The 22,138-nt window shown below is 40.6% G+C and overlaps 1 protein-coding gene across 1 annotated transcript in view; it reads left to right on the plus strand.

The window, feature by feature from the left end:
* myo1d (myosin 1D) overlaps window positions 1-22,138 on the plus strand; it is an 89,854-nt gene that overhangs the window by 38,315 nt on the left and 29,401 nt on the right. Inside the window, exons 13-20 of the mRNA XM_068736718.1 lie at window positions 1,021-1,095; window positions 1,875-2,007; window positions 2,098-2,264; window positions 5,238-5,445; window positions 15,152-15,375; window positions 16,050-16,188; window positions 17,568-17,672; window positions 17,853-17,966. Of these exons, the coding sequence (XP_068592819.1) occupies window positions 1,021-1,095; window positions 1,875-2,007; window positions 2,098-2,264; window positions 5,238-5,445; window positions 15,152-15,375; window positions 16,050-16,188; window positions 17,568-17,672; window positions 17,853-17,966 (1,165 nt within the window). The remainder of the gene's footprint in view (window positions 1-1,020; window positions 1,096-1,874; window positions 2,008-2,097; window positions 2,265-5,237; window positions 5,446-15,151; window positions 15,376-16,049; window positions 16,189-17,567; window positions 17,673-17,852; window positions 17,967-22,138) is intronic.

Consider the following 22,138-nt stretch of genomic DNA (forward strand, 5'->3'; position numbering starts at 1 on the left):
ATATTAGAAATAAATGATTGATGTGATCTAAACATGAACTGTATATAAGAAATGGATTTAGTCACCGTGACGTCACCCATTGGTTTGTGGACTACAGTTTTGGAGCCTTGAGTTTGGCATTTTGGCTGTCGCCATCTTGAATTTTTTGCAACCAGAAGTGAGACGAGATAGTGAAGCTAAGTACAACCGCTGAATAAAACATTTTTAGGCGACCAATGAGAATACAATTAACTTTTGTGAAGTCAAAACACGCTGTGAAAGGGTTCATTTTGTAGACAAAAACATGGACAACTCCCAGACGGGACAACGCTGTGGTAGCGACCTGTCAATCACAGTAGCCCCGCCCTAACGCATACCCTGCTTTATGGTCTGTTTGACTCTAAATGGACCATAATTTACTCAATGAACATCATGCTGTGTTGAAAAAGACTTGAAACTAGAGATTGAGACCATAAACTCATGTTCACTGAGGTCATAAATCAAGTGAGAAGTAGAGTCTATACAACCAGAAGGACTAAGACGTGAGGAGAGGAGGCGAGGAAAGGAACAGAGGATGTACAAACTGAGAAATGAGAAGAGGGGATTGATCGTGCCTTTTGTCAGCGGTTCAGGCTGCCGGGCAACTGAGCATGTTTTAAACGCCGGGTATTGGATAACGTACCATATCACAAAGCACACATCCTCTCAGGCTCCACCAACATGACAGTGACTTCACAGTCGCCAGATCTCAATCTGAATAAAGCACTTTTAGGACGCGGTGGAACGGGAGACTCACAGCATGAATGTGCAGCCGCTAAATCTGCAGCAACTGTGCGATGCTATCACGTAAACAGGCTGCAGAATCTATCAAATGTTTCCAGCACCTTGTTGGATCAATGCCTCGGATGATTCTGGATGTTCTGGGGTCAGTAATGGAAAGGTGCACGTAATAACGCGGCCTAAGGTCAAAGTGATTCTGGTTCAGGACAGTTAGCTGTGCCAATATTTACATTTGCCCGCCTCCTTGTCTCCTCTCCTCAGGTACTCAGTGGTGGGTTTCATTGATAAGAACAAAGACACTCTGTTCCAGGATTTCAAGAGGCTGCTGTACAACAGGTAACACACACACACACACACACACACACACACACACACACACACAGTACTACACACCACTTCAATCACCTCCACACACCGTGTTCCTTGAGGCACTTTACATGACATCCCTCCAGAAAGAACAGCACAGGACTAGTACAACTAATCTCCCCTCAGCTGGCTTTTATCCTCCTCCTCTGCTTCCAATCCTCCGGTGTGTTTCCTCCGCTGAATATAAATGTGAGGTCTGGAAAGTCCTGACCTGTCTAATGTGCAATTGATGATACTCGTTCCTCGAGTCAAAAGCACAACGTTTGGAAAGCAGCCAAAAATGTTTCAACGTGGGTTTTAAGGATCTAATGGAAACATTTTTCTTTATATTCTTATTTAAAGTCTACATTAAAATACATATTGTCGAAGGTAGTAGTAGTCAATCATATAAAGGCTGCACAATTAGATCGAGATTTTATCAAAAATGTCCCACTGCAATTTTCAAATTATAGGAGGCACAATATTAGTTACAGGTGAAATATTGTTAAAATACTATCTTAGAGGTCCTGGTCTACACATCATAATTTGAAGACTTTTGTTTTTTCAATATCTTTCAGCCCTAATTCAAATATTATATCAAAATGAATGATCTAACCTCTTGCTCATTACTATGTTGGACTGAAAAACCTCTCATGAATATTGAACGGCCAACAACACTGACTTTGTGCTGTGATTGTTATCTGTTTTTACTCATCAGTCTCTAGGTGTTGTAATCTCTACCTGTACCACTCTACCTGTCATGTTTCCAGTTCTAACACAGTACTGAAGGGGATGTGGCCTGAGGGCAAACTGAGCATCACGGAGGTCACCAAGCGGCCTCTAACGGCTGCGACGCTCTTCAAGAACTCCATGATCTCGTTAGTGGAGAACTTGACCTGCAAGGTGAGCAGTCAGGGCGCATGAACCGTTTCGTCTTGCATGTTGAATTTAGATGAATGTGGTTGTTAACGCGCCCTCTCTCCCCGTCTGTAGGAACCCTACTACGTTCGCTGCATCAAGCCCAACGACGTCAAGTCGCCTCTGCTGTTCGAGCAGGAGCGCTGCCGCCACCAGGTGGAGTACCTCGGGCTGCTGGAGAACGTCAGAGTGCGGCGTGCCGGCTTCGCCTACAGGCAGACTTACCCTCGCTTCCTCCAGAGGTATCCTTCAATAAACACTTTAGACGCCTTTGGCCCTGTGATAAACCTTGTTTCTGTGAGTTTTTATCTAGCTCCCCTTCAGTGTTTTTAGTTATTTCATGTCTTAATCTGCTGATTATTTGTATTCCTTCTTGTGAAGGATATATCATATATGTCAAAGCCTACAATTAACCAAATTCTAGACATATTTCATAATTAATTTTACCCTCAAATCATGTTAGAGTTATGATTAGAAGTTTACGTATTTTGCTCATGGGACTAGCTTTAAAATCTGGTCAAACATGCTGAACCTCTGAAGCTGTTCACATGGAGGATTTTGCACCACGGTTCCTCACTGTTGGCTGTAAATATGTGATGTGTAACACTAATTAGCTCGCATCTAATCTTGCAGCTAATCAGTTACATTTCCAGCAGCCTTCACAAAATAACTCATTTTGTCAATTTCCCTACCAGCATAATTTTTGTGTCCTCTGATCTTGATTAAAATCAGGCTGGATTATAATAACTAGAAAGAGACGTTGTTGTAAAACTAATGTGCTGCAGAAATGACACTGTTTTTAATGTGAAGTAGCAAACAACTGCTAGTCGATGACCTGCGTTAATAACTCATGTTTTATTCATAAAGGAGCTCAAGCACCAAGTCTGTTTACAAAACAATCAGCAATAATTTGCTTGCAAGTGTACCGTTAATGGCCAACATCTACATTTAGAGATACTAAAGTCTGATATGTTGGACCAATAAGAATCATTTATACCATAAACATGTTTATTAAACACTTTTTTTCAAGATGTGTTAAATGTAGGCTTTTAAATGGCTGATTAAAACGTCCGCTCGTTCTTCTATATGAATGTAACTCTGAAATATCAACGGATTTATCAGCCGTCAAAAAAGAAGTCTAGCGTAAACACTTCTCACACACAAGATGTTTCAGAAGAAGCTCTCTCAGAGGAGAAAGAGTCGGGGCTGATGTCCGTCGGGTCAGGGCTGGACTTTTAGAGACTTTTAGAGACTTTTAGAGACTTTTAGAAACTTTTAGAGTCTAGTGAAGGACAGACGTGGATCCTTTTAGAGTTTCAAACGCCATGTTAACCCCGCGGAGGATGAGCGGGAGTGATGCAACGACACTGGTGTCGCTGCATGAAATCAGATAAGACCCAGAAAGCTTCACTCACACACACATGCGATATGCATTGTGTAACAGATGAGATCTTAAGCCCTCAGAGTGGCTTATGATTTATCTTACTGACAATACATACAAGCCCTTAAATCTCCAGATATTGATCCAAATAGCATATTAATAATCATAAGTCCACACCACAATCACACATTAAGCTTCCCAACACTCCTCCAATATTAAACACACACACACACACACACACACACACACACACACACACACACACACACACACACACTTGTTGTAGCCTTGCCCTTATTCCCCAGCTGTCACATTTGCCCACTGCCGTCACAGAAAGCTCCGTGGTGAACGGAGGATTAGGTAATGAGTCTTTTGCATAACACGCAAACAAGTCGTCCAACTCTGTCACTCCAATCCTCCTCGCTGATGCATTTGGACTGACGTCACTGCTGTGTCAGCAGGTCGGCTGTGAAATGATGTCTGTTGGAGAAGAACTGGGATCTTTGGATCTTGGAAGACTGACGATTAGTGCTGTACTAGAATTTCCTCTTAATCTCGGTTATTTCAAGTTTCCACATGGGCTTTAGGTTTTTTCTGTGATAGTTTCCAACGCGTCACTAGTTTTGTAAATGTGGGGTTTTAATTCAGTAGCAGTCTCAGTAGCAGTCTCTGTCCTTTTTTTTTAAAGCCGTCCTTCTTTTTAGTGTTTAAACAACTCACACAAATTACAAGAACCTTGCTTTTGTTAAACGCACACTAATACAGGAAGCAGCACAAGCTGTTTCAGGACAAAGGCAGCACCATGAAACGTAAATATATCTAGTTTTCATTAAGCTTCCTATAATTCATCATTTTAGAATTGAAATTAGTCTGAATGCTGTGATTTTTGTTTCAACAAAAACAAAAGGTTGATGATTGAGAGAAAGAATATAAGGTCTCTTATTTCAATCCACTGATAGAACTGAAAAGACTCTTAAGAGTGTAATTTGACACCTTTCCCCCTGAGTTCCGGCTGCAGGTACACCTCACAATAATGAATCACCCTTTTCATGTAATAAAAGATCTCCATTGCACCATGTTGGGAGCAAAGTCCTTCAGATATAATATGATCTGAGGAAAGAGGATTTTATAAAACAGGACTCAAATAAATTATACAATTACAAAGAGTCTGAGAAATAAGTCTGGATGTTAAATTGTAATGATTTTTTCCTCTCTGATGATATTTGTGTTGCTCATTTTGTATTAACTTGACAAAATGCAATAAAAAAATTAAATAGGGACATGCAGGCAAGCAGCTCTGTGAGGTAAATGCTAAGGATGGCGCTGCATAAAAGGTTAAGGGATCACCAAAGTTGTTACAGTTCATCCTGAGGGGACCATGAATGTCTTTACCAAATGTCATGGCAATCCATCCAACAGCTGTTAAGACATTTCTCTAAAAATCAAAAATGTTCACCTCATGGTGGCACCATGGTGGATCACATGGTCAGTAGGATTCATCATCTGGGGACCAAGAGTGTCTGTGTCTTCATCATGAACGTATAATAAAAAGATGGCGTCACAGATTTTTAAAACGCTTTTCTCTGCTTGAGGAAAGTTTTAACAAAAATAAAACCTCAATGGATCAAAATTTCATAATAAAAGGAAATAATATTGACGTTGTATACAGTTGTTTACAGACGTCTCTTTAACAATGGTGGTCTAAGGAAGAAAATGCTTTTTTCACGGTCTTTATGTACAGTAATCCAGATCCTGGTTGTGCTCTTTCCTGCACCAAATCTAGATTTTAAATAACCATTTATTTGGTCTTTTGTTTCACTCTACCCTCCTCCAGATACAAGATGATCTCAGAGTTCACGTGGCCAAACCATGACTTGCCATCGGACAAAGAGGCGGTGAAGAGGCTCCTGCAGGGTTGTGGCTTCGACCACGATGTGGCCTACGGCAAAACCAAGGTCTTCATCCGCACGCCACGCACGCTCTTCAGCCTGGAGGAGCAGCGGGTGGAAATGGTCCAGAGAATCGTCCTCTTCCTCCAGAAGGTGAGAGTCTGACCGCCTCACGGTGGCTTATGAACTCCGACACTGACACGACAGCAAACCTCTGACCTCATGGGAAATACTGAATTCATAGAAAGTGCTCTGCACATTCATTACGCTTCTTTCTTTCCTTAATCGTGATTTTCCTCTTCCTCATTTTGCCTTGAATCTAAACCAGTGAACCACATCAACAACCTCCTTTTTCAGTGTTCTCATAGAAATTCATGCATATGAATAACCTCGGAGACTAGAGAAACCCAAATGTTTATACAAGCACTGAGGTATTTTTGGAGCTGATATAATCTTGTGTTGTGAGCGCAGGAATCTTTTATCTCTCAGGTGAAAGCTGTCGCCCACACAGCTATTATAAAGTTGTGAGTGGATTCATATTTATAAGTGGGGAACACGGTAGTATCTACGTTTATTATGTTTTTGATTTAATTTGTCACCAATCTAAAGATGATTTAAAAACACTTGAATGTCCACAATTCCTACAAAGAGTAATGATATTTTTACTACCAGGACTTTTTCCTGTGTTGGCTTGGGTGTAGCCACAAGATGTGTCTCATTTGCAGTTTTGTTTCATGCTCGAGTTTCAGTTTGTCCTTCAGCTGAACACGTCTTTAAATCTGATCTGAGTATTGATCGCTGCTTGTGTGTCTCTGCGTTCAGTAGTCTGTGCGATCGTGGTGTGATGACACATTTCCGGCGAGGGAAAATGCCAGTTTCCCCGTCGTGATCGTGGTGTGTCGTGTCGGCGTTGCAGAGCGGAGTGGTTACTCTGATAGATGGAGGCATCGGTTCGTGGACGTGGTGCTCTGCTCTGCCTGTCTGTCAACGCTCAGATGCACCATGCAAACACTTGAACGCTCTCTCTGACTGACAGGTAGGCGGGTAGGTCTAAAACGCCTTGAAGCGTTATATCCTCCACCTGAGAACCATGTGATTTACGCCTATACATAACCTGTCGTTATGTGAGAATCATGGTTGCAGATTCCTCCACACGTTGTGCTGTCATGTCCACCTTTCTCAGGGAGTATCTCCAAGCTCCCAGACTGAAAAGGGTTTTTCCAGCCAAATTAACCCCTGTAGCAGATTGATCGGTCAACCTTTTGTATTGATCCGTATGACCTTCTGTTGGCTCTTCCCACGGAGCGTTCCTTCCATGTCTTGTATCTGCCAGGATAAGCAGGCCTCGATAGCGAAGGGAAACCCTCGGAGGAATCGCCAACCAAAGAACAAACATCACAGAGGTGTCGGAGCAGGCGTGTTTAATCTCGCCCTCTGTCGGCGTCGAAGGATGTGCTTCACATGCACGCTCACTTGTGCTGCATGCACTCACTGACACGCAAAATCAAACAGCGCTGTGACGGCAGCATTGACTCCTGTTATCTATCACGCTGTCACTCCACCAAACATCCGATCCGGCGCGCCGAGCAATCCCCCCTTATCAGCACCTGACACACCACGCAGCCTAATGCCAGCCGTGGGGGACGGCGGTGCCAGGACGGTCCGTCAGCCGGTGACTGAGGCTCAGACACGCGTCTCATCCCTCAGTTCGCCTCACGGATTTATAATAATAGCACTTAGTTTGCCCCATCAGACAGCTAAGAAACACACTTTGTGAATCTGCGCACTCCTTGTGGTGCCGCTGCCTGTCCAAATATTCTCCAAAATGCTAGAGGGCATACAAAAGAAATGTAACCGGCAACGAGTGTAACCGGCAAAACAACATAAAGCAACCTCCACAATGCAGAGAAGGAATTCTAATTAAATGTAAACTCATATCTTATATTCCTGGACTACTTTATCGTCAGTATAATACAAGCCCTGTAAAGAAAGACATCAAGTATTAAATGCATTTTAAAGAAATATAGGTTGAATATCCTATAAACAATTTGATTTGGCTGCAAATTTACTCAAATGTAGATTTTGAAGACCTCCTGTTTCGACAGCAGTTAAATACGAATCGGCCATCTTTGTTAAATGTGCTTTTATCAGAACAGAAATTCAGAGATGCGAACTTGCAGGGCCAGTGAAGCCGTGATGATGTCATTTTCAGGCGTAAACCAAAAGCAGTACTCACGTCGTCTCTCCACTCTTGTTGTGCTACGGCCACTCTATCCCCCCCGACCTGAGATCTTTCTCCAATCAGGCCCGAGTGCATGAGCAGCTCCATGTGTGTGATCCTTCAACAACAACGCTGATACATCCACCCTGCACAGACCAATCCAAATCATTACCACTTTAAGAAATGGCTGCTGGAAGCAGAAAAAAGAGGCGAAAAAAAAAAATTCCAACATAAATACAGATGTTATAAATTAAACATAGGCCACCCCCACCTTCCCGCTGTGTAAAGATGAATATTTCATAAATTCAAGCTCAGCCATCCACATCACAAAAACTGTCGGCGCTTGTCAGAGCAGCGGCGATGACGAGAACAGAGACTACCCCCCCCCTTGTGTATTCTGAGCAGCCACCTTAATTGCTTTCCAAAGCTTTACATAGTCTCCGTGTAGCAGTTGGTTTGAGAGACGTCCTGAGTGTTTTGTCTTGGGTAGTCAGCTTTCACAGCGCCGCCACTCGGGGCTTGTCTGAGCAGGAGCTAAAAGAAATGTCCTAAAAGGATAAAGTGTCTTACTTTGTGTGTGTTTTTTATTGTTATTATTTCCCGGTGGATAACTCGTTGTCTCAATGCAATGAATTGTGCGGTAATAACTCAAATCTTGTTTTCGGGGGAACCTGACTGACATGCAGTGGATAGCTGTGTGCAGCCCTCTTGTGAATATCGGGCTCCTTTAGAGCGAGGCCGGCACCGCCTCGCTCTCTGCTTAACGGTCCAGAACTGATCCGTCTTCTGCTGGACCTCAGCAGAAACATGATCTCTAATCCTCTGATCCCCCCTCTGAACCTGCAAAGTGTTTAAGTTATCATCCAGATCTATCGCCACTATAAAAACACTCCACGGCGTGAGAACACTGCAGCAAATCAAAGGAGGATGGCTTCATTTTTTACTGCTGGATTATGAAAAGAGGAAAAAATGTGCTTCCTCTGTTCTCAAGAGAAAGCTTCAATGTGGAAACTAAAAATACAAAAAATACCCTGCAGTACACAACACCTTTGACAAGTATGATAACTCTAAAAGACTGTAACTGTGGGTTTCTCCATGGCAACGGATGTGTGGCTCACAGCCAAAGTTTACAGGTTGTTTTTTTTTAGACTGCTTTTAACAATTGTCTGCACATCCTCACAAAATCTGTTTTATTTTAAGAATATTTACTCATAGAAAGGTGAGTCTTGGTCTGAGGCCACAATAACATGTTGACCGTCGGCCATCACTATGTCTTGTTTAAAAGAAAGAAAAATATGCCCCAAAATACGTTAAAAGTAGAGAGAAAAATGATTCATAAAAAAAGAATATTTCACATAAATATTTAAACATTTACCAGACGGGATGATACAAGAAAGACAAATAATAATAGAAAATAATGTTTTAAAGAGTTAAATGAATAAGTGGAGAAAGAAAATATTTAAAAACATGTTAACATTCAAAGGGCTGCAACTAACTAACTAACTAAATTGTTTTCATATTTATTATATATTAAAATGATTATTTATGTTACATTATAAGTGTTAACATCAACCTACTTCTTTTCGAAAATATATGTATTTATTTAGTTCATTTAGAATTTCCCGTAAATGTTTACTGTTCATTTTATTGGTTATTCTTGTTTTTTATATTTGTTACATGTTTTAAATAAATCTAAAACTATAAACTGATAATCTAAATAGTAACCAGTTAAAGGTACTCTGTGGCGTTTGTGACCACTAGTAGCACTGTGGAGCAGTGCTGACACCAGCAAGTTGTTTTGCATCCTGCACACATTAAAATATAAAAAGAAAAGCAGGTTTTTATAAGGATTGATTTATGGTAATGTATTTCTTCGTTTATCTATTTATTTATATTTAACTATTTCATGAGGGGGTCCTGGCCAAGATGGCAGCGCAGAAAAGTTTCACATGAGCGCCAAATAAAAACACGAATAACAGACCTAAAAAACAAAACCGCAAAAACAAATGTATATGAAAGAGATGACAAACCAGCAGATTGCATCATCAAGTGAATAGTCATTTAGTATTTGAGTACATTAAGTACTCAAATAATCTTGCATGCTTATGAAATAATGTAGTTTAAAATCATCATTGTGCAGCACTGATGATAATCTACAAACCAGCTAGATAGATATTTATAAAGCATATACAATACAAACATGATGTTATGTGGAAGACCTGTGCTGATGCAGTGGTTCACATGATGGATAGTATTCTGTGTGCTTTACTTCCTCATGAAGCTGATTTTATTGTGTGTCCTTCAAACATGTTTGAATAGTGTGTGTGTGTGTGTGTGTGTGTGTGTGTGTGTGTGTGTGTGTGTGTGTGTGTGTGTGTGTGTGTGTGTGTGACTTTAAGCTCGTACTGCTGACCATCGACAATATTCTTCCAATCTGCTTTGCCCGGTCCCATCTCATTGATGGATGAGCCGCTCAATTAAATCGTCAATACTGTCTCTTTGCGTTAGTATGTTTAGTTCGGGATCACTTTGAGCACATTTCTTTCACGTGGTTGTGGAGTATTATCCCCGGAGCTAGGACTCTAAACTGACGTATTACTGCTAGTTGTGATCAAAGGACTGAGGATGTTTAGTGGTGTTGGTGTTGCCTCTATTGATTCATGATAATAACTGCTGGCCTGTGCCTCGGCCCCACCGTCTCCCCGTGTCAGAGCACGTTGCAGCCTCACCGAACTGTGCCGCACGCTCTCCATCCCGCCTCCCTCCCTCCGCTCGCCCGTGCGCATCGAGCGCGTCACCGGAAAAACCAGCTCGATATCCCCAGAGGATGTGGAAACTCCGGCGCTCAGCAGCAGTCAAGTGTGTCGATGGTGCAGAGCAGCCTATCTGTCTCTCCGTGTCGGGATTTGGTTTGTTTTCCACATCTGGCTGACAGCGATGTAAAGGGTTGTTGTTGTTTTTTATTGCCAACACTGCAGTTTAGTTAATGGCCTTCTATTAGACCTCCAGTCCCAATGCTTTCGGATTAAAGACATTCATTTGGCAGTAATGGGGGTCCTCTCCTCCCCTCTCTGTGTTCTGCTCAACATCCCAACCAAAACCTTCCAGCTCTCACCAGTCATCCTGGCTCGCGTGATAAGTGTGTGTCTTCCCCCCCTCTTCTCTCAAGTAAAACCCCAGCAATCTGTCCCGCTTTGTTGCAAAGAAAGATCCCCAATCTGGCTTTGATGGTCTCGTAAATCCGAGGGGGCTCCGGAGCGCGGTGAAGGGCCGAGCTCCAGGATGGCACGAGTCTCTAAAAAGGATGATCAGATGGCTTTATTGGCCAGGAGAGTAAGGGGGCAGACCGTCGGGGGGCCTTGTTATTGGCTTGATTTATCCGCAAACCCCCCCCGAGTGTCATCTTCATCAGCTCACCAGCGTCATCGCAGCAGAAAATGTGTTGATGCTGTGTTTGTGGCCTGTGTGGTCGCCTGGATGGCCCCGTCGTAATTCTAACCCACCTGTCACACACCTTAACGAGGCTCCAAAGACAGCGAAGACACTCCATGTCTGCTGTTATCTGATTTATTGATGCTTTATGGTCTTTTTTTTTTTTTTTCACCTCCAGCTCCAGGCGCAACAACGTAATTAGTGATTTGTTGCTTAGATAAACACAGTTGTGGATCTGGCAGAGGCTCGTGCACCATGTGGATGTTATCACAGCAACATCTTAACCGAGCTCTCACTGGAAATCTGATTCGGCTTCTTTTCTGCTTTGTGTATTATGTGAGCACATATGGGACACTGTGTCTGTGTGGGGGAGAATACACTGAGAGTGACACAAGTGCATTATAGAGGTGTCCACTGGTTCAGATAGGGTTTCAGTTTATATAAAGTTACAACATGTTGGTCATGGACCTTCATCAGGTACAATACGAAACATCTGTTAGGGTAGTTAGCACATTGATAATTGATAAAAGAATTTGCTGGGAAACACAAAATAGACTGTTGTTATGAAGAGAGGTTGAAATGGAGGAATGAGATGACAAACAACACATCATACAAAATAATGCAAATCCAACCGCTGCTTTCTCTCGCAGTAGATGAAAGTAAACACGATGGCTGCAGCTGGTGATTGCACAGCAATAGTGTCACATTCACAATGTAAACACACAATTACTGTGGATTATACTGTACATTTGTACAGCCAGATAATGTATGAAACATCTCTCTGTTATTGTGACGGTGTTAAATCGATCCTGTTCATCCTCATCCACTTACAACCACTGTCCACAATGGTAAACATCAAAGTGAAAATTACATTTCTTTCTGTTAATAACTGACCTTTCGCCACAAATAACTTCTCAGTGAAGGAGTGCTGCATGGTGCTTTTGTTCATATAAAATGACACAGTGTATGTCATCAGCTGGCCTCTTTAAAAATAGCTATTTTTACAACTATTGGAGTAAAATCCTGGCAGAAATTATAGAAGACAAAGCTGCACAAAATAGAAAACAAATTAAGAAATGCATATAATATTTTATAAATGTGAAATGGAGCTCAAACAGTCAGGCTGTTTGGATATTGACACATCATTTCTATTTACTAACTTCAAAAGTTTAAAATACCAATTTAATTGAACTCACGGTCGAGCATGTATAACAGTCGACAGTCATGTTTGACCCAATGCCTCCTCTGAAAGCTCTGCCTAATTTACCGTAGCACTCTGAATATATTCTGAATTTAAATTAAAGTACTTTTTAACCTTGGTCACAGAGGCAACTAAGTAAAAACCCATTCATTCCTCCCACCGCTGTCACCCTGAGCATGAGGGAGCGTCATCTGCGGGATCGATTAGTGATGAGGAGCTGCTCCTCTTTTCTTATTCTCATCCATTATGCATTAAAGGAAACCGAGGATAAGGTCGCCAACTGACATTTTGCCAGAGAAACAACATTTGAGCCTTAAAATAACACCGGATTAGAGGAGCTATTTCTGTACCTGAATAGATGTTGGTTGCTTTGCATAAACATGAAGAAATGTTTTCGATGTAAATACAGCCTGTTCTTTCTCTTTATAGAGGAACCAACGCAAAAAATGAAAGGTGGTTTAATGTAGCACAAGATAAAAAAAGGCTTTTTTTCAGCTGTAAGACGGTGTATGTTTCAGGTCATGAAATATGTTTTTATATAGTTTGGTAGTTCTTGTTATAAGTGTTAATTAATAGGTAATAAGGCCCTCATGAGTGCTTATAGGATGCTTATTAACATTATACGTGAAGTATATGAAAGTGATAGTAGCATCATAAACACATTTATTATTAGATTACATTGCATTTTATAAGCAGTTTATAGACTGCTTAAGAACGATGATAAAAGCCTTATAAATAAACAGCATTACAAACACATCTACTGAGTTTAACTTTTTGCAGGTATCAGATCCGTGGCCCTCTGCTGCATGTCGTTTTCAGTTGTATCTAACAACGGCAAAAAAGCCCCAAAATAATCTTTAAAAAACTGTTAATTAATGTATAATAATAGATTTATTAATGTTCTCGCTTTAATCTTAATAAAGCAACAAAAAAGTTTAACAATAATATAAAAGGTACATTAGTTAAACTTGATAGATGTGTTGTGCTATTATAAACAATTATAAGACACTTATAATAAAGTAACTCTTATTAAGTAACTTCCTTATGCAGTCTAAACTGTTAACAATTTATTTTCAGTGCTTATAAATGTCTTATAATCTAACAATAAACGTAATGCTATTAACACCTCAGTAATGCATAATGTTAATAAGCATCTTATAAGGACTTTTTAGAGCCTTAATATCTACTAACTAACATTTATTACAGGGACCTTAATATAAAGCATTACCAAGATGGATAATCCTTCAGATTTGGGGAAAAATTGATTAGTTTTCAACAGAAAATACATACAGTGAGACATGATTTCCATTACAAAGACTACAAGACAAGTACAAATGATACAAAGGACACTACTTTCTGATCTGTTCTGTTATTTCTGTCTTTTGTTTCTGTCATTTCTAAGCTTGTAATAATTATAAAAACAAAACACAGTGATTTGATGCACAGAAACCAGGCCAGTAGGCTTTATCAGGCTGGTCTGTATCAGTTGACAGATTTCTCAACTTTCTAGCCTAAAAGGGCTGATCTCAGATTACTGAACACAACACATGGTTACATAAACTTGAGGGCTTTAAAGCTTCCCTTTCTGAGAAAGACGGTGTGACCGGGCTGCCTCGGTGATTAGACGGCTGACGGGATTTCTCTCATTGATCTCAGTGTGATGCGGCTTCTTTCAGAAAGCCGTCCCGTTTCCAGTTCAGAATTAATGCTGTGGATGAATCAGTGCTCTGAAGTGGATCCTGCAGTAATGGCTCTCCAGTGGAGGTGGATTAAAAAGTGATATTTCACATTATAGCATAATGCCAAATAACAACTTAAACACAAATGTGCCGCCGATATGGATGCAGTGTTATCATCTTGAAAGGACGTGAATTAATCTGCTCCAGTCTCATCAGGTAAAAACCGCCTCCTCCACAGTTTTTAATATGCAAATGCAAAAAAAAATCCTTCTCTGTGCCGACGGCCACCCCCACACTCTGAAAGATTAAATATTCATGATCTCCATCATTACTTTGCATTGCACTTCCAAGATATGCAGGAGTGAGCCTCCAGTGCAGTATTGCCTTTGGTTTATGACACTAAATGAACTGTTATCGCTGATTATTTAGCATTATTGTTGTACAATGTAAAGCCAAATAAATGTGTAAATAAGTTAAGAGTTGTGTGTAAAAAAGAGGGAGCAAACAGTAAAAGGGGAGAGCATATGGTGGTGATTTTAGTGTGGGCGGATCCCTGGAGTCCCACTTGCATCTATTATTCATGTTTTAGAGGGTCTGATAGCCACTCAACCTAAGTTTGGTTACAGTCCTTTTTTTAGTCTGAGTCTTTATTATTCAAACATTACGAGCACTGATGTATCACAAATAAACAATGCATAATGAATTCTAATGATGAGTAATGAAAAAAATATTTCTCTCCGTATTCGCAAAATAAGAAAAAGGCGGTATGACACATTGAAATACACACATATATATCAGTTTTTACAGCAATATGCACCTGTATTTCTAGCTTCATTATTTACTTTTATTTTCATTTTAGTGCAGAAGTTATAGCTTTTTATAGTCAGCTTTTTACCACTTTTTACCAAAACTTAAAATAGCCGGGTTAGCAGTGGATATTCTACCAAATGAATTATTAAAATCTTGATACAGCAGTTAGAAATGTCCCTTCATTCCTTCCTCCGGTGCTAAAAGTGGAACTCCACTTAAGATAAAGGTCCGTGTAAGTCATTGTATGTGGAGGTCTTCATGAGTCCTCACAGTGATTAGTGGCAAAGATGGGGCCATAGTAGGGTCCCGGTCTATTGCAGTGCATCATGGGTAATGTTTGAACCAGCGTTTCTAGAACTTAACAGCTTAAAGGGAGACTCTACAGGTTTATTTGCCACTTATGGCTGTGCAGTTACACTACTTATTCCTCAAGAACCCTTCAAGGAGCCGTGCAGCAGTTGTGTTCCAATAATACGTCACTGATTGCGGTTACATACATGTTCATTACGTCTGCAGGTGTGGAGGGGCACCTTAGCCAGAATGCGATACCGACGGATGAGAGCGGCCCTCGTCATCCTGCAGGCCTACCGACGCTATAAGGTGAGATCTTACGTTCGCGAGGTCCACCGCCGCTTCAAAAACGTCCGATCCATGAAGGACTACGGCAGGCATGTGAAGTGGCCGACGCCCCCCAAAGTCCTGCGCAAGTTTGAAGAGGCCCTCAGGAGCATCTACAACAGGTAACATGACTCTCTCTTTAAATGTGATATCTATGTGATCGTGAAAGGTTCTTGCTTTTGAAACACAAATAACAAGCCGCATTTACACTGTGGATTTGTGGTCATGTCTCTTTTATTTCAAACTGTTCAAAAATAAAGTAAAACTACCTTTAAATCCTACCCATTCTCATTCAAAACAGAGGCAGAATATGAGTTCTGCCTCTGTAAATAAACTGTTTTTAAATTGCTGTCTGTTGAAGAAAAGCCCTCTCCTGTATTGGTTGAACTAACAGTGGGTCTGACCCCAACAGCTGGAGACAACGCATGTCCTCGAGTGTTATTTTACATCCAGATGAGTCCGTTTGAAGCAACTTGAACACATGTTTCCTTCTGCCTTGGGCTCACACTGGGCTCATTGATTTTTCTTCCTCCATCAAAGACTCATCACCGCCTTTCATCCCAACGTCTGTTTGTTTGCTTCTCTCTATTTGAAGCCAGGCACCGTAAGAAAAATAGCCTTCCCAGAGAATGATGTTGGCTGTCAGGATATGTGAGTTAAGGGCCAATAAGTACAGTACAGCTGGGGTCCAATGCAGTCCCGCTGTATCGCCCCCGCTGACCCAGCTATCTCAATGGAGACAGTCGATCCTCCTCCGCTCTCAGTTCTCTCTTTGTGTTTGTGTGTTTACCTCCAGGTGGTGGGCATGGACACTGATCAAAGGCCTCTCTCCAGAGGAGGCCCTGCAGGTGAGGGCCAAGGTAGCCAGCCTGGAGGCCCTGAAGGGCCAGAGGGCCGACTTGGGGCTGCAGAGAGCCTGGGAAGGAAACTACCTGGTGAGTCGGTGGGATGGCAGTATTGGTGGGGGCGCAGTAATAAAGACACGGGACGATATGAAACGTTCATGTCACTTTTATCACAAGCCAAAACAATTGTGATTCACCATATTATTCTCATAATATAATTTCCAAATATGCTTAAAATGGCGCTAAAACAGACTGGAATCACTTTACCTGACATTCTGTAAAGAAACAAATGCTATAGTGTGTCACAGATGTGACACAACAAACAAGGTATAAAGTCTTAAATAAGGTATTCATGAATCATAAGGTCTACCTGCATTAACCATAAATAAATAGAAACATGTTGTGAGTCTGTTCTTTCTTACATGATAATTCCTGTATTTTTTTAAATCACTATTTGTTTATTTCTCTATCATAATAGCGAGCTAGACAGCTTTTTCAAGGCACACGTGACGATATTCTTTTATTCTTTTTAATTGCCATCTGTGACAAAAAAGAGTGTGTTTTTATATGTTTAAAGGAGAAAATAAGCAAAATAATTTGTGTCTTTTAGTGTGAGCATTCGTGTCAGTGTTGCTATCGGCATCAGCTGATACCTTTTGGTATTGTCACTCTTTTCTAAATGTTAAAGAATATTTATATACATTTGATGACACAAGTCAGCTGATTGGATTGAAATTCAAACAGGTTCACAGACATCCCGCCACCTTCTGACACAATATGATTATTTGCCAACAATCAGCTGTCTCAGCTTTGGTTACATCAGTAACATTAGGTGGTGTAATCAGACGAGCAAGCACACGCCAGGTTTGGCAATGAACGCAGAACCTAGCCAGGCCAATAAAAGGCAAGATATATATTATTTTAATGAGGAATAAGGAACAACTAGATGACTAATGTGTCTCATTTCAGGTGCGAACATTTGGCCAATTTTGACATTGATTGCTTGTGTTTGGAGACACTTTGGGAATAACGCCTCATCGCTGTTCTTGTGACCAGTTGCCAGGCAACCAGTGCAGACTCCAGGAAGTCACGGCCACAAGAAATAGTCTGTCACACAACCCCCGAGTGAAACGGCAAATTGCCTTTTTTTCAACATTTCACTTTTTACTTTTTGTACAGAATAAACTAAATCTGTGTTAAGCAGAGAGCTTCGACGGAGCCAAGCTAGCTGTTTCCCCCTGTTTCTAGTCTTTGTGCTAAGCTAAGCTAACCAGCTTCATATTTACTGTGCAGACGTGAGAGTTTCAAGCATTAAAAATGCATATTCCCCAAAATGTTGAACTAACTAAAAAATATGTGATATATGTGAAAAATGATTAATTGAAATCTACAATGAGAGTAAATATAGTTTAGGAGATTAGCGGAGTGTTTTAACAGCTTTTCTGTGTTGTTTTTTTTGTGGCCGACAGAAGCGAGACAGCCCTGATACGGCCTCCTCGTTCTCACTGGTTTCCAGCGAGCTGCAGCGGAAAGACAAATTCATGAGGATTTTGTTCTCTGGCAACGTGCGCAAGGTAGGGAGGAGGCTTTTAGAGCAATTCATCCACTCCTAACCACACGCACGCACAGTCACAACGTGCATCAAACAAAACAATCCCAACTGCTAGCGGTTTTTCTCGCCGTCTCCCTGCAGGCGGGTGAGATGTGTCTCTTGTCCTGCGGGGTGAATAATGAGGAGCTTTGTGTTTTCCCAGATCAACCGTTTCCACAAGGCGGAGGACCGGGCTGTGCTCATCACTGACCGCCACCTGTACAAGATGGACCCCCTGAAGCAGTACAAACCCATGAAGAGCATCCCCCTCTACAACGTATGGAGCACTCCATTTCTTTAAAACAGCTTCCTTTATTGCAAACACAGGGCGGCTCATTAGACACAGTTTCAAACAGCATTTCTGTGCAGAGGTTTCATATTTTGGAAGTCAAAACGTATGACTCTCAGCCTCTGATACACTTTTGTGAGAGAAACAGCCGCCTCGTTCACATTTTTACTTAATTTACCTTAATTTCAGGCAAGGCAAGTTTATTCATACACAAAAGTAACTCACGGTGCTTTACTGAACATCAGGGGTTCTCAACCTCTGGGTCGGGTCCCTCGAAGGGTTCATTTTTTAGGGTGGGAACAGGGTGTATTGCAGGGTGTATTGCAATATTTACCCGTATTGGCGATAACTGTGATATTTAAACATGAAATATTGATATCATGTTTATGATGCACATATGGTGATGTTGTGTAAACACTCCAGAGCCGCATTAATCATTTGAATCATACATAAAGAATTCACTTGGCCACGATAAGCTGATATTGTGACAGCCTCAGTAGGGAACAATATAAAAGCTTGTGATGAGGAGTTGCAAGTAGAAATTGCTTTGTAGCCAGAAGAGGTAAAAACAAAACAAAACCATTAAAGATCATATTGGGAGAAATTAAAAAACACTGCACACTATAATGTATTGAACACATAAAGAAGTAAAACCACCAAAAAACATTTTAAAATGAATTAAAAAAAAAGCAGCAGTAATTTAAAGTGTGTTCCAGTTAATAACTATTTAATAAGGACTTCTCTACCTCTGGTCAAGTTTACAGAGTGCTCTTAAAGTCTACCTCATTAGAATAAAATGTATGAATAGTTTAATTATTGAAGACCCAGTGCAGTAATAGGATTATATTGAACATGCTTCTCATAATGTACTTTGTATACATTTCTATAAATATACAGTAGAGTACTGCTTGTTGTTTTAAAAACACTGACTCATAAAATATATATTTCAGATTAGAGGTTTCAGGGAAGCTGCTTTAATGTTTTAACAAATTATATCAGTTTAAATATGTATATATGGAGTAGTGTACAGTATATTGGTTTTACAGTCATCTTTTTATCCTGTAAGAAATTATTATTAATAAGAAAAAAGTCTCACATAAAATCTTTCTGAAGACTTAAAACAGAAGACGATTAACAGATTGACAGAAAAACGTATTATCAACTTTTTAGACAATCAATTGACCATTAAGGTCATTTAATGAGCAAAAATATTAAATATTTGGTTTCTTAAGCTTCTTAAAAGTGAGGATTGTTTTCTTTCTCATGTCATTTTTAATTTGATATCTTTAGATTTTAGACATTTTATGACATTTTCTAGACGAAACGATTATTTGATTATGAAATGTTGCCCGGCCTTTCGAATACTTCGATAAATGTTAATTTTATGAAACAGTGAGACATGAACTATATGATATTCTTGCACTCCTTGTTGAGGTTTACATTTCCTCCGTGCATCCTGCTGGACGTGAGAGCAGCTGTATTATCTCTGGTTTCCACATCTCACCAGCTCGTTATCTTGTGGCAACATGTCAATATGCAAAAATCTCATTCAGCGCTACAATTGGCTGCTATTAATTCATATTCACACTGTGATAGGTCCATTAAAGCTGCTACATGCACACAGCACATGAGGCTGTTTCCATGGCTTTTCTGTCCTGTGTGTGTGTGTGTGTGTGTGTGTCTGTCTGTCTGTCTGTCTGTCTGTCTGTCTGTCTGTGTGTGTGTGTGTGTGTGTGTGTGTGTGTGTGTGTGTGTGTGTGTGTGTGTGTGTGTTGACATCATGCTACTTGTTTTCGTCACAATCGCTGACAGAATCTGTTGCATTTTAGATGGAATGTGTTTATTTTTCTCTTGTTTCTTGTTTTCTTTAATTTTCTCCCTCAAATGTAGTTAATTTCGGAATAAGAGGCTGCAGTTGTGATCTAGTTTTTAGAGAAATATGATTGTTTGGGATATAACGTATTAACTAGTGAGTGGTCCAGTTGGCAGATGTTGTTACCAGGCTAGCTGTTTCCACCTGTTTCCAGTCTTTATGCTAAGCTAAGCTAACCGTCTCCTGGCTGGAGTTTTATATTTAACTGGCATATGTGAGTATCGATGTGCTATCTTTTTCATGACTTTTTCGAATTACTACACCATGACTTTTTTAATATACTATACTATGACTTTTCTATGACTTTTTTAATATGCTATACTATGACTTTTTAACATGCTATCTTATGACTTTTTTCAACTTCTTGCCTGCAAAAATTGCAGTTTAGGGCCTTTATTTTGAAAGGTTGGTTGATGCCTTTATTTGCTGTGCGAAGGCTCAGAAAACGTGCAAATGAATGAATTAAAATGAATACAAAGCCCCTGTTGTGTAAAAGCCTTTACTCTCGGCAAGCATACAGAACACAGTAAATTCTCACATAAAAGCTGGTATTTAAATAATGGCTGAGTCTTACATTATAGCTGTGAGGTGGTGAAAAAAAGAGGGTAAAAAACATTTGGACTAAACCAAAAGCGCCACTATGTTCTCTCTCTTAAAGTCATAAAAATCAGATAGAGCCTCACAAAGGTATTTATGCAGTTGAAGGTAAATGGACCGCCAAATCTCCTCTTCAACAAAACAAAGAGAGAAGAGAAAAGCAGCATTTCAATGAATGAGTAAACCACCGATGATATTTCTGATTTAACCAGCTCTCTTATTGTTCTCTGCTCTGACACATGCATCGCTCACGCAGTTTATTTGCACCGCTGACCTTGGAGGTTAGGCGGGAATGAGACAGGAAGTGAAGGAGTAATGCGTTAACCTGCGAGGGCGGATACGCCCCCGTCGTCTGGTGAAATGAGTGAGATGTGAGGCCGGTGGTGTGTGCGGTGACAACTGTGACGAGACGCCCCGGTGTCTCGTCACAACCCGACAGAATGACGAGAGGGAATTAGAGGAGAGCTTGGAGATGGTCACCCGAAGCCTGTAGCGCTGCATCTGGAAGTGAAATGGGGAGATGGAGTTGAGACAGATGGTAGCAGAGAGAGAGAGAGAGAGAGAGAAAGAGCAGCATGATTTTTAGTTATTGTTCATGCAGAGACTCACACACACACTGAGCCGAGTCCCATACACCAGGCATATGGAGAGCCATCAGTGTTGTAGAAGGACACATAGTATGGTTTGCAGCTTTCACACATTAACAGTGACACAACATAAGTAGCACAGTACACACACACGATAACCAGACAGCAACCTCCAGGTCTGAAAAGTGAAGCCAATGCTTTGTGTGTTAAAGCTGCATTCTCTCTAGTGTCCATCAGGGGGCGACTCCTCTGGTTGTATAGAAGTCTATGAGAAAATGACTCTACTTCTCTCTTGATTTATTCCCTCAGTAAACATTGTAAACATGAGTTTATGGTCTCAATCTCTAGTTTCAAGTCTTCTTCAATACAGCATGATGTTCGTTTAGTATATTATGGTCCATTTAGAGTCAAACAGACCATGAAGCAGAGTATGATTTAGGGCGGGGCTACACAGTGATTGACAGATTGCTACCACAGGCATTGTCGGTCTGGGTGTTGTCCATGTTTTTTTAACCGTGAAACAAATATTTTATGTCTGTTTTTTTACCTAAAACAATTAATAATTTGTTGCATTCTTAAAGGATAACTCTTGTGATATTCAATATGTTTGTTATTGTCAACAAATCCCATGAGAACAACAGATTGATCCTCCTAACAAGTCTGTCTGTCCAACGCCTGACATCTCTTCTTCCTCTGAGCCATAGAGCTCCATTAAAGACACATCAGTGAGCCTCACTGTTGTTCCTTCATCACCATGAACACACACACTGTAGTTTATTGTGACTCAATCTCACACACACACACACACACACACACACACACACACTGTTCTTCTGCCACAAATACTCACTGGGGCACCTAATGTGGATTCTGTTTGAGTGATGTTTTTTTAAGGAAATTACTGAGGCTGTTTTTTTTATATATATTTGGGAGTCCCAACACACAAATATATTGTTTCTTTTTTTATTGTTGTTGGTCTTTTCATGGGTTTTGTTGACAATAAGAGAAATATAGAAAATGTGCACAGTTTAGTCACCATCGCATCACTGACAATAACCGTTGCCCTGCTGTGTATCCATCACACCTGCGGCCTTTTTTAAATG

The sequence above is a fragment of the Cebidichthys violaceus genome, unplaced genomic scaffold (genome assembly GCF_023349555.1).
Source record: "Cebidichthys violaceus isolate CVI_PGR_0920_01 unplaced genomic scaffold, fCebVio1.0.p SCAF_72, whole genome shotgun sequence".
Classification (NCBI taxonomy): domain Eukaryota; kingdom Metazoa; phylum Chordata; class Actinopteri; order Perciformes; family Stichaeidae; genus Cebidichthys; species Cebidichthys violaceus.